This window comes from Wyeomyia smithii, chromosome 3, assembly GCF_029784165.1.
Source record: "Wyeomyia smithii strain HCP4-BCI-WySm-NY-G18 chromosome 3, ASM2978416v1, whole genome shotgun sequence".
Taxonomy (NCBI): Eukaryota; Metazoa; Arthropoda; class Insecta; order Diptera; family Culicidae; genus Wyeomyia; species Wyeomyia smithii.
In genome coordinates, this window is record NC_073696.1 from 67,028,935 (window position 1) to 67,045,850 (window position 16,916).

General features: G+C 36.6%; 1 protein-coding gene across 3 annotated transcripts in view; it reads right to left on the reverse strand.

The window, feature by feature from the left end:
* The window catches only part of LOC129732457 (receptor-type guanylate cyclase gcy-5-like), a 155,807-nt gene that overhangs the window by 42,086 nt on the left and 96,805 nt on the right, over positions 1–16,916 (reverse strand). For all 3 annotated transcript variants that reach the window (XM_055693353.1, XM_055693354.1, XM_055693352.1), the window contains 2 exons: positions 473–1,650; positions 81–379 (listed from right to left, as the gene is read on the reverse strand). In XM_055693353.1, the coding sequence (XP_055549328.1) occupies positions 81–379; positions 473–1,650 (1,477 nt within the window). The remainder of the gene's footprint in view (positions 1–80; positions 380–472; positions 1,651–16,916) is intronic.

Consider the following 16,916-nt stretch of genomic DNA (forward strand, 5'->3'; position numbering starts at 1 on the left):
TGTACTTGATATTCGGACAAATCAAAATAGATTAAGGAGGTAGGTCTAAATTTGACTTCACAGGAAATCTCGATACTTACCCGATTCATTGCAGTATCGCCGTGATCGCGAGGAAACTTTTTGTTCGAAATCAGCTCAATGTCGTTCTCTTTAAGCAACGTTTCCATGTGTGAAATATATTCGGTCGATTTTTGACCGTCCTCTGTGAGGGCGGCAACTCGGTTCCAGTTCAACTGTTTCAGCAGTCTTGCGTACACATGCTCGTACTGTCGATTTTCGCCAATAGTGCGAAAAAAATATGGGTATGTTTCACGATCCGAGAGAAAAGCTCCTTCCGCAGAGTATGAGATGACAGCCATCCGAAAGTGTTTAGAAACCCCTGGTGAAATAGGTTAGAAACAATTTGAATTTCAAACAAAACTTGAACTTGCAAAGGTAACTCGAACGAACAAAGAAATTGATTTCTACGCACCTGCTATCGGTTCAACCGTATCACTACATGCCGGTCCCAGGACGCCAATCATACGCTCCTGTCTGATGTAGTAATTGATGAAGGTTTTCATTACCGTATCCGCACGACACTGGCCATCGCTCTTCAGTATAATCAGACGATGATTGGGCAAAATGGTGCCATTGAGATTAACCGCCTGCTGGGCCATTACTGCCGCAGGCATGATACCCAGATAGGCTTTTCCCAGACCGGATAGAGGAAAGATACCACCAATGTAAATGTCTTCCTTTGCCTCACCTTTCGGTCTCCACTTATTCCATCGAGCTTCGTTGGCCATCATCCATTCACATGCTATTTGGTTGTAATGTCTCGCGACAGCGTGTTCATCATAGTCTAGATTCGTTTCGTCGCGAGCCGGCAGGATATGGGTTTCGTATTTATCATACAGATCGACAAGCGCCTGGATATCTGATTTATCGAAATATACCCTCATCAATGATTGGAGAGCATGCTGCGAAGTTTCGAACTCGTGCGCGTGGTACTTAAGCAGAGGAGTAAGTTCGTATTTACAACCAGTATTGTTGCTAACTATGATATCCTCACATCGGGGCATAGTCACTGCTACGTACTCAATCGTTTTACTGTCGATTACTTCCGACGGGGTCCAGTGCAGAACCACAAATTTCTTCGTGATTTTTCGATCCCCACCATACTGAGACATTAGGTATTTAATACCTTGCTTTATTTTTCCCCCAAGCCAGATCACCTTTAACTGAAATTTCAGCTCGTTGATATGCTTCACTATGAATTTAGTATCCTCGTAGTGCGGTGCCAGTACCAGAGCACATTTTTGTCCCTGCTTGCATTGCTCCGGAATGTACATTCCCGACCGATCACAGTCGATTGAGCATCGCTTCTCTGCCCACTTCTTCAGCACATCCAAAACGCTATCCACAACTTCGAATTTCTTTATCAGCTCGTAATAATCGCGCTCTTTCCCATTCTCTTGAAACATTGTGTACGGGTAAAGCTTGGGAAAAACGTCTTCTTTCCGGATCAGCGGCTTGGGGATGAACAAACCGAACCGTCCGGGATGTGTTATGGCACCCGCTTCTTCGATTTCCGGTGGAATGATATGGTAGTCGGACAGCATCCACACCTCAAGATCGATCGTCGGCTCCGGCCAGCTGGTGCCGTCTCTATTGGGTAAAAAAGAAAGCAACAATTAAATTAATTATTAGCATAGTTTGCCGGAAGAGGAAGCGGACCTTACGAATTCCAATTATGCCATAAAGTCTGCTGTTTGATGCATGTGTATAAACACATACACTACAGAAGGGATATTACCCGTGTAAGGTTGCATGGTAGTGATTACTTTTGCGCAACTAAGTCTGCTTTCCATGGTGTGAATTATTTTGATTTGCACATGGTGATGCATTTCAAAATTAGAAACAAACTGTCTACTGACACTGACATTTTAAATAAAGAAAGTTGTATTTGTTTTTCTAACTCCCAAGTCTTTTTCGCGAGAAATTTCGATGTAAATCAAATTTGTCAAATTTAAAATACACTCCCAAACTGATTGACGAAAAAAAATCATGATCCATAAAAAAAATGTTGTGCGGTTTACACCGATCTGAAGGCAGCTTTCGATCGTATTGGCCATTGCATATTAATGCGTAACATTTCACGACTTACGTCCGTTCATAGAATGACTGAGTTGGTACTTTTGTGGTGGGATTTTACATGTGAATTTTGGTTCTTGTGTTTCGTCATATCTCACTAATAAATCGGAGTACCGCAAGGCAGCAACATGGTGCCTTTACTTTTTGCTCTTTCCTTTAATGATGCTGTGCTACTGTTGAAGATTACTTGTGAATTATAATACGCGGATGACTTAAACTTGTACTTGCTAGTCCGTACAGTTGGCGATTGTCGCCGCCTAAAAGCTTCACTAAATGTTTTTTGTTGACTGGTGTCATAGGAACTGGTTAGTAATTAGCATAGGAAATACAGGGTTAAGACATTTCACCTAAAAAGAGTTGACCGTGTTCGCGACCTTGGCACTTTACTTGACGATAAACTCACTTTTTATTTGCACCATGCCATCGAAAGCGGATCGGTCGAGACTTCAGAGATTCTCACTATCACGCCGAATATCTTGGAAAGGCCTAAAACGTCGAGATCTGGTACGATCTCGAAAAAGTAGACTTTCTGGGAAGTTTTTAAGCTCAAAAATTTCTAAATCCCAAAAAGGTAATTTACACCAGTCAATTAACATCAAAAACTCGTGTATAATAAACCGTATAGCTACAAGTCGATTTCTATTTGTCATGAAAATACATTTTTGACGTGGGACTACTTCTTTGTTTACTATACTGGGATGCATTCTGTAAAATTGGAAATGAAACTGGCAAATGTTGCGTCAGATTTCAAACGTTAATACTAGCATAACCATATGATGGATAACAATAACCAATATGTTGTTGGATAGATAAAATGTATAACAATTTTGTAGTATGCTAGTTATCACTCTAATTTCATTGCTAACCGGTAAAATTGATAAAAAGTTTCAATAACAAATTTACGCGAATAATGAACCAATTACATGCGAGCATTCCTAGCACAGACGACGTTAATGAACACCATCCGTTCCCTATGATATTCTCTGTATAAATATCAAAATAAAAATTGACAGAGTCTCCCCGTCCCAATAGGTCAATTTATTTATTGATTTATTTATTAAATTAACGAGGTTTTAACCATGTGTTGGTCATTCGCCTCGAACAAAATAGGTCAATTTGTTTTTGCTTCAATGGACTTAGACTAATATGATGTCTCGAGGGTAAAAGTTTTTCAAAAAGTTTGAAACAATCCTCATTTTTAAACAATATCTAAACCTGCTTTCAGAACTTAATCAAAACTGATGTCTTGAAAGAAAACATGCCGGTAAAAGCAACAGTACCAATGGAGTAAAAACTGCAGGTCTCTCGTCGTCTATGATCGCAGCGGTACACTTCTATTCGTACTGCAGCGGTACTATTCGTATTGCAATGGTAAACTTTTGCTCGTACATTTCTATACGTGTGCAATCGAGGAAAAACTGCAATGCTGCTGTTGATGGTGATTGAAAGTTTATCTCATAAATATGATTACCATAAATTACTCAACAAGAATTGTAAACTTTTGCAACGGATATTTATTTAATTTTGTCTTCGATATTCAGTAAATAATCGTGACCGGATAGTATCGAAAGAGTTAATTCCTAAATATATGCATTTATAGAAGAGTGAGAGCCTGCGAATGTTTGTGAATTTTTTGTTTATTTATTAAGATTCATTCAGAATCTCTTTTTACATTTCAAAATTGTTAGATGATATATTATTATTATGCGAAGCTTTACCATAATGAACGTATGTATATTAGCTGTCTTAGTCATACAGCGAATGTAGTTGTAGGCAATTGAAAAACCTAAATTATTCCACCTAGCGGTCAGACCCAGCCTTTCTCATTCAAACTTACTATTTGTAAAAATAGATTTACATGAATGCTTAAATCCAATAAAGGTATATTCACTCTTTGGGTTCTTAAATATTGATGTTGTGATTAAAGTATAAAATATGGAATTTGACGTAATGTTAGTGCTTAAGAAATAGCGAAATAAAAGAAATGACTCTTAATTTCGAACAATTTAATCACGAGCGGTACCGGGAACGTTCAAATAGTACGATACCACATTTAAATCATATGGGCCATATATATTGATCAAAGCAGGCATTGTTTTGAATAGTCTTTGAAATTCTTTTCTTTTCGAAACTTTTGAACCACATATCAAATTGTTATGAAGTTTGTTATTTGTAAGTTTGAGAGATGACTCGTTTGTATGACACTAGTTATGTTCAAATAAGTCGTGTAATACTTGAGATAATAGACTTTTGTTGTTTTGACAATTCAATACATAACGGTTGCTTAAGTTCGATTATAATCAAATGAAAAGGGAACGTATAGGGAAGCCAAACTTTGAAACCACATGTTCAATCATAATTCATCAGTTAACCTTAACTAGCCCGTTTATCTGATATCAATATTGTTCAAATCGGTTGTGTAGTTTCTAAGATAATGAACTTTCGTTATTTTCACATTTCGGTACATTACAGACGAAGTTACAGTCCGATTACAGCAAAATTCAACAGGGGCATTATGAGGCAGCTAGACTAGTTGATACTAGTTCTGTGGAAATCGGGTCAACCATCTCTGAGAAAAATGAGTGAGTCCAAGTAGACTTCGGAATATGTTTCTTTTCATAGCTGGATTTCAGATTTTTAAACATAACAGGCAAAGTAATAATCCGTTTGAAAAAAAAATCATTAGGGTCTTATGGGGCAACAAGACCTTCCATATGACACTGATTTAATTAAAATCGGTCCAGCCATCTCTGAGAAACATGCGTGAGATTAAATAGTCTCTAGAACACGTTTCTTTCCACACCTTCTGAACCACATGTTCAATCTTTATAAAATTCAAAAGTTGAGGATTTTTTAGGTAGCCCGTTCATTTGAAATCAATTTTGTTCAAATCGGTTGTGTAGTTTCTGAGATATTGATGTTTCGTGATTGTTACATTTTGATACATAACCTCTAAACTAGAAATCAGATTACAATCAATTCAATAGGGTTTTAAAGGGCAACTAGACCTATCATTTGCAATTAATTTAATTGAAATCGGTTCAGCCATCTCTGAGAAAATCGAGTGAGATTGAGAGAGCGTTCACACACACATGCAGAAAAAGCTCAGCTCGTCGAACTGAGTCGAGTGGTATACGACATTCGGCCCTTTTGAGCACTCTTATACCTTTAGTTTTTGCGGTGATTGCTATACTTTCTAGGAGAAAGGCAAAAAGTGAAAAGATTGAAATGACTTTTTATTTAAACTTCAATCCCTAGCAAGGCCGCAAACATTGAAATAGTACAATATCAAATTTGAATGATGTTGAGGCCACATATTTTGATCGTAGCTATAGTTTTAAACAGTCTGCGGGTTACGTTTCTTTCTATTACTTTCAAACCACATGTTTAAACATTATGAAATTCATTGTTTAAGGGTTTGAAAGCCCATTTATTTGAATTCAACTATGTTCATAGCTTCTGAGATATAAGAGCGTTTTTCACATTCTGATGCAGCGCCAAAACTAAAAGTTTGATTACAATGAAATTCAATAACCTAAGCGGCAAATAGACCCTTCATTTGACACCAAGATAGAAAGAATCGGTCAGACCATCTCTGAGAAAAGTGAGTGCGAAAAAAAGGTGCACATACACACGTACACACCCACACACAAACATATACACCTATACATGCATATATGCAGAAAATGCTCGATTCGTCAAACTGAGTCGAGTAGTATATGACACTCGGCCATTTGGATCATTTTTCTACCTTTTAATTAGCCAGTGATCGTTAGGAGAAAGTCAATATGTTTACTTTCATTATTTGATTTCACATTTTTATGAACAACGGACACAGTTACAATCCGATTGCAATGAAATTCAACAGCAACTTATGGGGCAACTAGACCTTTCATTTGACACTAATTTTGTGAAAATCGGTTCAGCCATCTGTGAGAAAAATGAGTGAGTTTAAACAACCTCAGGATAACTTTTCTTTACATAACTTTTTGACCATATGTTCAATCATAACGAAATTCAAAAGTTAAGAGTTCCAATCATTTGAAACCAGTTTTATTGAATTCGGTTGTGTGGTTTCTGAGATATTGATGTGATTTTTACATATTGATACATAACCTCTAAACTAAATAAATCCGATTACAATGAAATTCAATAGCAACCTATGGCACAACTAGACCTTTCATTTGCAATTAATTTTATGAAAATCGGTCCAGCCATCTATGAGAAAAGTGAGTGAGAAAAAAATCTGCACATACACACACACACACACACACAGAGAAAATGCTCAGCTCATCGAGTGATATATGCCATTCGGCCCTTTGGAGCACTTTTATACTTTCAGTTTTGCAAGTGATTGCTATAGCTTTCTAGGAGAAAGGCAAAAATAGAAAATAATAAAAAAAGGTTATTTTAGGAAAGACAAAGTCAAACTATCTACAACTCTGCCAGAAACGTCACACCAATCAAACAAACCGTTATGGCTTCAAACATATTTGTAATCATTAGAACCATTTATACATAAACCCTTTTTATAAATAAGTCGTAATTAAAAAAAGTACTAATAGTACAAAAAGACATTTTTTGCTCATGAGACCATCTGAGCAAAGTTCTAGCCAGATCAGAAATAGTCGATAAAAATGGTTGCCTGCTTTTTGTGGAATTGCACAATGTTTAAATTATCACCACAGTTACGCATGAACAAATCGGTACTTTTAAATTGACATTAAACAACGTGTTCTGAAGACAATGAGGGATTTATGACACGCATACAGAATATAATTTAAATTCCACTTCGTTAGGAACTGTGCAAATGGGAGCAGAGAACACAAGTAATAGTCAGGGACTACTTATTACAGCAGGGGTGTTATTTATGTTTTTCCTTTTACTTTAAAATTAAACATGTGGCTGTCGAATTGTCAAACTATTGACAACTCATGTAAAGTTTTTTTTTTTTGACAATTTTCCACGTCGGTAGAAAAAATGTATATTTTTGTATGAATTTGTTGTTTACTTCTCCGAGAGATCTGAACTAGACTTTAACGGGACAAACAATATTTAAAAATTATTTGTACCAATTTTCGCATGATAACGCTCCCTTTCCATACCAGCTCATTAATATTTATTTGAAGTAAATATTTGCGTACTGCGGTACGGCGAATCATGTTGTATCATGTTGGCTTGGTCATGCTAAAAGTTCACTCTGCCGTCACGGTCTGCCCACAAGCAGACAAGTCACTAGATTTGATAATAGCGTTTCTGCTGCCATTATTAACCGACTCATTACCGTTGAGGATTAAGGAATTATTTCGACCAGCAAATTGAATTTTGCCCAGCACGTAAATGCGATTAGAAGCTAAGGCTTATGCTGTTTTGATATTTATTAGGACAAAAAATCTGAACTACGCTAGCTGGTCTAACTTGCTGCATTGTGGGATCGTAGGCAATGCGCTTGGGATGGAGTTGCATTGGCATCATACCTGCTGTATTTCAAGAATTGACCGGTTGATCTCTGGGGTGGTCTAATTCGCGGTAATTTCTTAAAATTACTCATGTTCGTGAGGTAAACGACAACCATTACCAGAATGAAAGAAGTAAGTTTAATTAACCTTTTTTTTTTTCATTTCCAGCAATCAGTCAGTGGAGCTCAGCTCCCATGTGTGAGAGCGAATTGTGGCATGTACACGTAAAAAATGCGGCATATTCAAGGCTGTTCAGCCACGGCGCATAAAAAACCACTATAGCAATCAATAATTAGGGGGTAAATCGTACACCGACATCTCAGCGAGTTACTTCGCAAATTAATCTCGTGGATGCACATTTGTGAAATAATGGATGTGAAAAATCGATGATTGAATGGATTCGGAATTACATAATCTAACCCGTAGCGGCAATGTTTAATGCAAAAATAGAGATTTTTCTAGTTCTGCATTAAAAGCATAAAACGTTGACCTATAAAGTGAATCACAAAAGAAATATTGATTCCGTTTATCCCAAAGAGTCAAGGCGATCGATTTAGACTGTCCGGATTATTCGAACCCTTTTTTGATGGGTGATGGGTGATGGGTGTTCAACAGCTAGTGCATTTTTGTTTCCCACAAAATGATGATTTATTTCACTTAGTGATGCAACCCTAACCGCAGATTTGAACGGTTGAAACCGTCGGCAGTACAACATAAACCGGTAGCTGGAGTAAAGGATGTTTTCATCAAGGGCATTCCGATACAATGGAAAATGGAACCGAAAATTGGAATGTTATTGATCGATTCCGTTATTGATACTGATGAAATAAATTTGCTCCTTTTTATTTACTACGAAATTGCCGGATACTTTCTAAAGCCACACAAACGCAAAAACAGAGTGTGGTCAGAGAAAGAAGTATAACGGCATAAAATCGTCATTGCTAGCATTGGCCAAAAATTGCGGAAGTATCGATACTCAAGTATCGATAATTGTTCCCTGGCGGTATCGATGCCTAGTTGATATTGAGGACGGAGCATCGATACCAGCTGTATCGATTCTCTGCCTGCTACTTGAAACAGGTCTATGAAAAGCTACCATTTTTTCTTGATCATTAATACGGAAAATTGGAGAAGCCAGATGTTTTTGAAAAATGTAAGCGACTATTCGAAAAACCGACAAAATCTGTTTGAAGTCTGAAAAAAATTTGTCTGTGATTTGAGAAAATGCGTTCGCGCAGGCAAAAGTCTGCAAAAATTTTCACAGATGTTGAGAAAGTCTGCGTAAATATAAAGAAACTGTGACAAAAATCTACAGAGACTCTTGAAAAAATATAATTATCTGCGAATCAACAAAAATCTGCACAAAAACCGACTCTAATAATCTGCGTTTTGAAGACAAATCTGCATATTTTGTATCCCTGCGGTCAATAGACTAATGGTACCAGAATAGGATAGTGGTGACAGAATTATATGTCACACACAAATCAATGCAATAGCATACGCGCGTCGGCGGCCATATTGAAATATAGGGCAGCACGATAATCCTGGCTTCTTATTCTTTATTGCCTGCCTTTTTGCAAAATCTCGGCGCTTAGGATTTCGCTCTGCACAGACAGTATTACCAAATGCGGCAGAATTTTTCTCGTAAGAGGCATGAAAAACCGCCTTAGAAATGAGCGGGTATATTCAATCCTGTTGGTGTCTTTTACAAAAAAAGCACAAACCAAATTTCTGCACTGTTTGTAGAAGACTTTAACGCGATGGATCATATCCGCGCACTTCTACAAGGCTTTTCCGTTAGACAATTTGTAGCAATCGACAATATTTTCCGATTTTATAGTTTCTCTTCAGTATCGAAAAAATATCGGGGCGAAAGTATCGATCCAGCTCGATATCAAAGTAGCTTGCATCGATGAAAAATAACGATATTTTAGCCTCAAGGTATCGATACCGCAAGAATCGATACGATATCGGCCAATGCTAGTCATTGCTACAATTTCAAATTGAGAGTACTCTAGATTTACAAACCCTTGCCCTGTTGCTCGAACAGAAGAATATGAAGACTAGCGTGCAGTTTTTAAGTTGAGCGAACTTTAGATACTTTCCGAATTTTCGCCTTAACGTCGAAGTCATCCAAACTAATAATGTTGAATTAATTCCAGACACGCAAAATGGCTAGTGAACAACTGTTATAATAACGCCTTTCGGCCTCACTTGTCTGCCCCTGCCGTGCAGAGTTGAGAGTATACTGATTTGGTTTACATAACGTTGCTGGTAAGTGCATGGTGTGTAGAGACATCGTGTGAAGATGTGTCAAAGGAGCAATGAAGCATTTTGTAAAGAAAAATAGGCAGAAAACTGAATTGTTTGCGAACACATATTGTAACAAAATATCGTTTAGCGGCATTTAAATTTAATTTTACAAATACTTACTAGCCATATTCACAATTTACGAACATAGAAAGATAAATTTACATACACGACCGTTTTTAGCTGTTACTAAATGATGCTCGTTTATAACCCACCAACGCAAAAGAAAAGCTTTTGCCCCCCCGCCCACGTTCCAAATCAACTAATCAGTAACACTTTAATTAATTGATCGGTTCTATTCGTATTTTATAATCTTTTCTGGAAAATAATAAAACAAACAAATAAAAAAGTAAACGGGTGTCGATGGCCCAGGCTATATGCTGTTGACTAGCGTGTAAACAAACGATTTAAAAGCGATAAATCAATGTTTGCTTCGCGGTGGAGTGTTTGACACGTTCACTGTCATGGGGAAAGAGCAACAAACAAAAGCATGAATGAATCGACGATCCAACGGAAAACAATCACTGACACATTGCACGCGGTATACATACTCATAAGTCGGCGGCTCGCACATATTCGCTAGACATAATTCTTAATCTTAACATTTAACCCTTTCGTGTCCATGTTGTTTATCAACAGCAACGTGTGAATCTCTATGTTATATTAACAAGCACATAACGTTAAGCGAAAAGCAATGAATAATACATGTTGCCATATTTCGCACAAAGACTTTATTATTGAATATACAACTTCTAACTTCTTCAAAGAATTCCGGTATGAAAGGGTTAGTTGCGCCAGCACGATTATTAACGACTGTTCAATTTGGGAATGAAAAAAAAAAATCACGCGCATATGACGAGTGTCTATTACGGTTTCAACCAGTTATGCAGCGGTGCAGTACCTAACCTGAAATTTTCGAAAAGCATTGAATAATCCGCAAAAAATGGCACACATAGCACACTTTGTTTTCAATTCATCAGATGACACTATCACGGAGGAATGTAAGAAAACATGGTTACCATGTTTGCAAGCTCAGAAATTGAGTGTATCAAGCAATGGATTTTTTTTTTGGGGTTAATGAAAGTCGCAACTCACGAATGCAAATGCATTTCGCGACACGGTGAAAGATATAAATTACTTCTATCCGGTGAATTCAAATTCGTTTCAAAGCAGAATAGAAATTATTCATTACAAAATCTTAACGGATTCTCTCCACGCACACAATCAGATGAAATGAACAGAATGTGAGCATTATTGCCTGTACGTGTGCTCAGCGCCGCATGCATGCTTGCAACACTTTTGATTCATTCATCAATTTCAGTCGGCCGTTTACTGTCGTTTCCCGATCCGATGAAGTGGCAGGAGTTGAAATCTTTCGATCGTATTCTTTTGTGATACCATAAGGCGTGTTCGGAATGAAAATGTTTTGAAAATCGACATGTAGTGGCAGGTATGCAAATTTAGCCTTGAATAAGCTAGTAACTAGTGAACGAAAATTAAAAAATCCTTGGAACAAGTATTTGTAACTTTAGATCTAGTAAAAATCCATCTAGTACATCAAATTGAAATTTGAAACAAAGATTTTGTGATTAAAAAAACGTTTGAAAGTTACAATTACAATTATATTTGAAAAAGCGAACAATATGAATCAATTCGTACGACAGCGTCTATAGTTTAAATGGTTACAAATCCTGGACCCAACGTGAATGGTTCCATTTCCCTACAATTAGAACGAGAGAATGTATATTCCATGTCTAAGACATCCATTATACAATACATTGCCGATTTTATCTTAGTTTTTGGTTTAAAACTCTGAACGCGCCTGGTGCTATCACAAATTGAATCTGCTAGATTTATCCCTTACTTTTCAACTGGTGATCGATATCGGACGGGAGGAAGTCCAGAAGGTCTGTTTCGAATTATGGTGCGAAGTGCGACCAGATCAAAATCTCGTAATCCCATTCAATATCCAAGCGAGGGAATCCCCAAAAGGTGCCGGACAAGATAGTGCTGTTCTGTATCTCGAATATTATGACCGTTTTAACAGCTTCCGTAATAGGGTGTAGTTTTATTTTGCTAGGCGTCATCAAAGAATTCGTAAAATATTAAAAAAAAAAAACTTAGCATCAAATACAATTAATGCATAAAAACAATGTATTTGAATTTAAACAACACCCAAAGTCTAATTATTTTATGAATATATTATGGTTGTTAGAATCGAGCTCGTATACAAACACCCAGCCGTAAAAATACAGTTTACGATTGGGTATTTGTTTACGAGTTCGACGTGAAGACCCCTATGCAGTTTCGTGTTATGATAATACACCCCGAACAATATTCTTGATATCCTGAACCAACTTTGGGTTACGCTATCTATGCGTTACGGTTTTACGCTGTCCAGCAGGTAGAACTAGATTCATGAAATAATTCAAATTTATTCATGAAACGTAGAATTTCATTCATGATTCTGATTACCTGGAATTCTTTTCACGATTCTGGATTATGCAAATCATGATCGTTCAACTTAAAAACATGAATAAAAATCATGTAGTTTTCTGTATCTTATCTATAATTATGAATAATGAGGACAAACTTTTGTATCCGACAAGTAAATAACAAACTGTAGATGGCGTCAATTCGGTTGCAAGAGGATAATGCGTTGAAAGATGCGCTTCCTCTCTTTTTTTCCTCTCATAAAATCTAGTTTCATTATGTATCTATAAATTTTTGTAACCTCAATTCAAATATCGTTCAAAACCTTCAAAATTGCGGATGCTTCTACTTACTTCTAGCAATCATTTTTCCGCTTCGCAGCCCTAGTTTCAAATAAGCTCACTCACAAAATCGCGTTTGACATGGTCATATACTGCCTATAATCGCATACCAGTCCCACCTGCAATTTTGTCGTTCTTCTAGAGAAGTTATGGTTAATGTCTATCTCATTTTATTATGTCGAAAATATGGAAATAAACCACGCTCAACAGCTGAAATAACTTAACCCTTTATAAGGCAGTGGTATCTATATTGCCACCAACAACTTTCGCTTTTTTTCTGCTACATAATTACGAGCTATGATCAGTGATCAGAAATAAACAATAAAATTTAATCACATTTTTTTAGCCTCGGCCCGTTGAAGGGTTAAGGAAGAAAAATACCTTTACGCGATGTTTTGTCAACTTGTTGAAAATGAAGCTGGGACTGATATGCGATTATGGATAGTATAGGTGTACGCTTGTAGTAGCCATTAATGATATTCATCAATTAGGCGTCGTACAAAAATTACGTAACGCTAAACATCCAGGGTTCAGACCCCCTCTCCCCCCTATGTAACGATAGGTAACGTTCGAAATAGCTCCCCGCCCCCCTATGTAACGATAGGTAACGTTCGAATAACTTCCCTCCCCCCTAAAATTACGTAACGCTGAACAGCCTGACCCCCCCTTAAAAATTTTCAATTTCAAGCAAACATCTCAGTTACGTAAGTATCTCTACTACCCTCCTCCCCCCTACGTCACAAAAAGTAACGCAGACTAAACCCCCTCCCCCCTTCATGCGTTACGTAATTTGTATACGACGCCTTATACCATAATATTATGAGTCATAGTTCATGAATTGATCGAATTCTTCCAAAAATGATTAAAATTTTTTTCCCTTAAGCCCGAGATATAAAAAAAAACTAGTTCTCAGGAACAACTTGTTCCGAACAAGCGAAAGGTGAAAGCAAAAAACTGCATGTTCTTAGGTACAAAAAATAGACAAAAATATTATTCAAACCTGGTGGAGCAAAATTTTAGAAAATCCTGAAACAAGTTATTAATTATCTTGAAGTTGTCATTTTTCGCCTTTCTCCTAGAGAGGTATAGCAATCACTGCAAAAACTGAAGGTATGAAAGTGCTTCAAAAGGCCACTCGACTCAGTTCGACGAGCTGAGCATTTTCTGCATGTATGTATGTATGTGTGTATGTGTGTGTGTGTATGTGCAACTTTTTTTCTCACTTACTTTTCTCAGAGATGGCTGGACCGATTTCCGTGAAATTAATTGCAAACGAAAGGTCCAGTTGCCCCATAGGTTGCTATTGAATTTTATTGTAATCGGATTTTTAGTTTAGAGGTTATGTATCAAAATGTAAAAATCACGAAACATCAATATCTAAGAAACTACAAAACCGATTTTAACAAAACAGGTGTTAAATGAACGGATTATCTCCAGAACCCTTAACTTATTAATTTCATAATGATTAAACATATGGTTCAAAAGTTATATAAATAAATTTTTCCGGGGGCTGCTTAAACTCACTCATTTTTCTCAGAGATGGCGTTCACAAAATTAGTCTCGAACGAAAGGTCAAGGTGTCCCATAGGTTGCTATTGAATTTCATTGTAATCGGTTGATAACTTTGTTCGTTGTTTATAAAAATGTGAAATCACGTTATAGAAGCAAAGCTTATACAAAAGCCTGCTTAAACTCACTCTCTTTTCTCAGAGATGGTTTGACCGATTTTCACGAAATCAGTTCCAAATGAAAGGTCTAGTGACTTTATAACACCTTCTTGAATTTCATTGTAATCGGATTTTTAGTTTAGGCACCGTGTTTCAAAATGTGAATCACGAAATTTCATTATCTCAGAAACTACATAACCAATTTAAACAAAACTGGTGTCAAATGAACGGGCTGTTTTGAAAATCTTTAACTAATGAATTAACATGTGGTTCGAAAATTTTTAAATGAAACGTGTTCCGGAGGCTTTAAAACTCACTCATTTTTCTAAGAATTAGCTGAATCCATTATGTTTTTCAAAATTATTGGCATATTGAAGGACTAGTTATCCTACAAGACCCTATTGAATTTTATTGTAATTGGACTATAACTTTGTCTGTTATATATGAAAGAAGCGAATCACATATTCACATACATATCACAAAAAGAAACATATTCCAAAGACTACTCACTAATTTTTTTCAGAATGGTTGGACCGATTTTTACAAAATTAGTCTCAAACATACTTAAATTATAACTTCATATAACATCAATATTCTAGAACCCAAAGAATGAATATACCTTCACTAGATTGTATTTGACAATTTAAGGATGTTTTCCAGAAACAGAAGCTGCAAAATTGGGTTCAAAGTAAAGTATAGAGTTCACCCCGGCTTCCGAGCACTATCCCGATTCCTGAAAAACATTGGGTAATATTTGTCCTTCTTAGTTTGCTTTCCATAAATCCATAAAGGAATGATATTTGGTCACTTTAAGTTGTTCTCCAGAATCTGAAAGTCTACATCTTCGTCATCGAAATACCTAGATTAGGCGGAATTTGGTAATTTTAGGATGTATTCCGATAACCAGGAGTAGTGATCTGGATTTTTCGCGTGATGTATTTGAAAAATATTTATTTTATGGTATTTGCATGTGTATGTGATTATGTATTAGGGTGGGGAAAATTGATCGATTTTCCAGAACCAAGTTTTTTTGGTTCGTATTGAGGTCCCGAACAACCCTTAACTTACCTGAGGTCGGTTGGTTTTGTCTCCGCTTGGCGCATTGCATTTCAAATTTGTATGAAAATTCATATGGGAAAACCTATTTTTGTGCATTTACCTTTCTAGAGAGCTCAATAATGCTCTAATAATGCACTACATTATGTTAAAGTATAGTATTTTAGATGCCTAACAACTTTGCAGAAGACACTGAAGAGCTAGAATGTCCCAAAGAGCTATACTGCCGTTCTACGCATAGTTGTCCCATGTTACTTTTGGTCGATTTTCGTTTTTTATCACCAATGAGTCTATTTTCACGTATATTTTTCAAAAACTTTTTAAAATAACATTGTTTGTTCCGAAAATCTTGAAAAACCATATTAAGCCTGTTTGTCCCATCGATGATTTTCTACACATATTTGTCCCACTAGATTTTTTCTATTCTAATTCATCCCAACAACCACTAATTCCCACATTTATAACTTGGGAAGTGCTACAGAGCACTAAAGACTTCTCCTAACAACGTTTGGTACATTACGGGTTTCAGAAATTCGGTACCGAAAATCACTTTGCTTGATTATTTAAATGCGGTACGTTCATATCTTTGTTAGGGATAACTAAGCAATGTTTGCTGGTTCGTAATCTAAATAATCTTCCTTTTCGAGCATAAAAAAAGATAAACGCATGATATTCATGCTAATTGGCAGTTGGAAGAACTGTCTTTTGTGTGTAGTAAAAATGGTGAAAGCCCAACAACGTTCAAATATGATCGGAATGGGCAATCTAAAAAAACAGTTTTCCTATTTAATGGTAAGGCATCTGATACTTATTCAATTAACTAAATTTTCATCTCGACTATCATCACTTGCGTATAAAGACAACAAGATTAGCGTGATCATTTTCGTTAAAGGTTAAACAGCCTTGTATCCCCCCAGTACGAACTTTGTATTAGGAAACATCGAATGCACGTGGTGGGACTGATATGCGTAGAAATTACATATTAGAAGGCAAATTTCTCGGCATTATTGTCCCAGTGGGTATTTTTATGAAGAAGAGTGTTAAATGCAAAAGCCCTCAACTAGATTTATTGAAAACAGCCTATTACAAGGTAAATCTGGTTACAAGCCCATAATTGCATTTGTCACATTGACGCAATGCGTAAAAGTATTGTAAAACTTTAACATCGTTTTTCTCGTTTGCATGATTTGAAACATGGGACAATATGCGTAGAACGGCAGTATAGCTGTTCAAAGTTGAGTATGTCGATTTAAATGCAGAAAATCTTGTTTTCTGCCAACATTACCAATGTACCGGCGTCAGTAGGATTCCCATCAGAAGTTACCTGTTATAACGAGTTTATACACTCAGCTAGACCAAGAAAACAAATTCAGGTCAATATTCTAGCCGTAAATAGAATCTACAACGTGTTTCAGAGGTAACTTCTGATGGAAATCTGACTGACGCCGTTACACTGGCAGTGTTGGCAGAAAAAATGACTTGCAACATTAATTTTGACATACTCAACTTTGAAC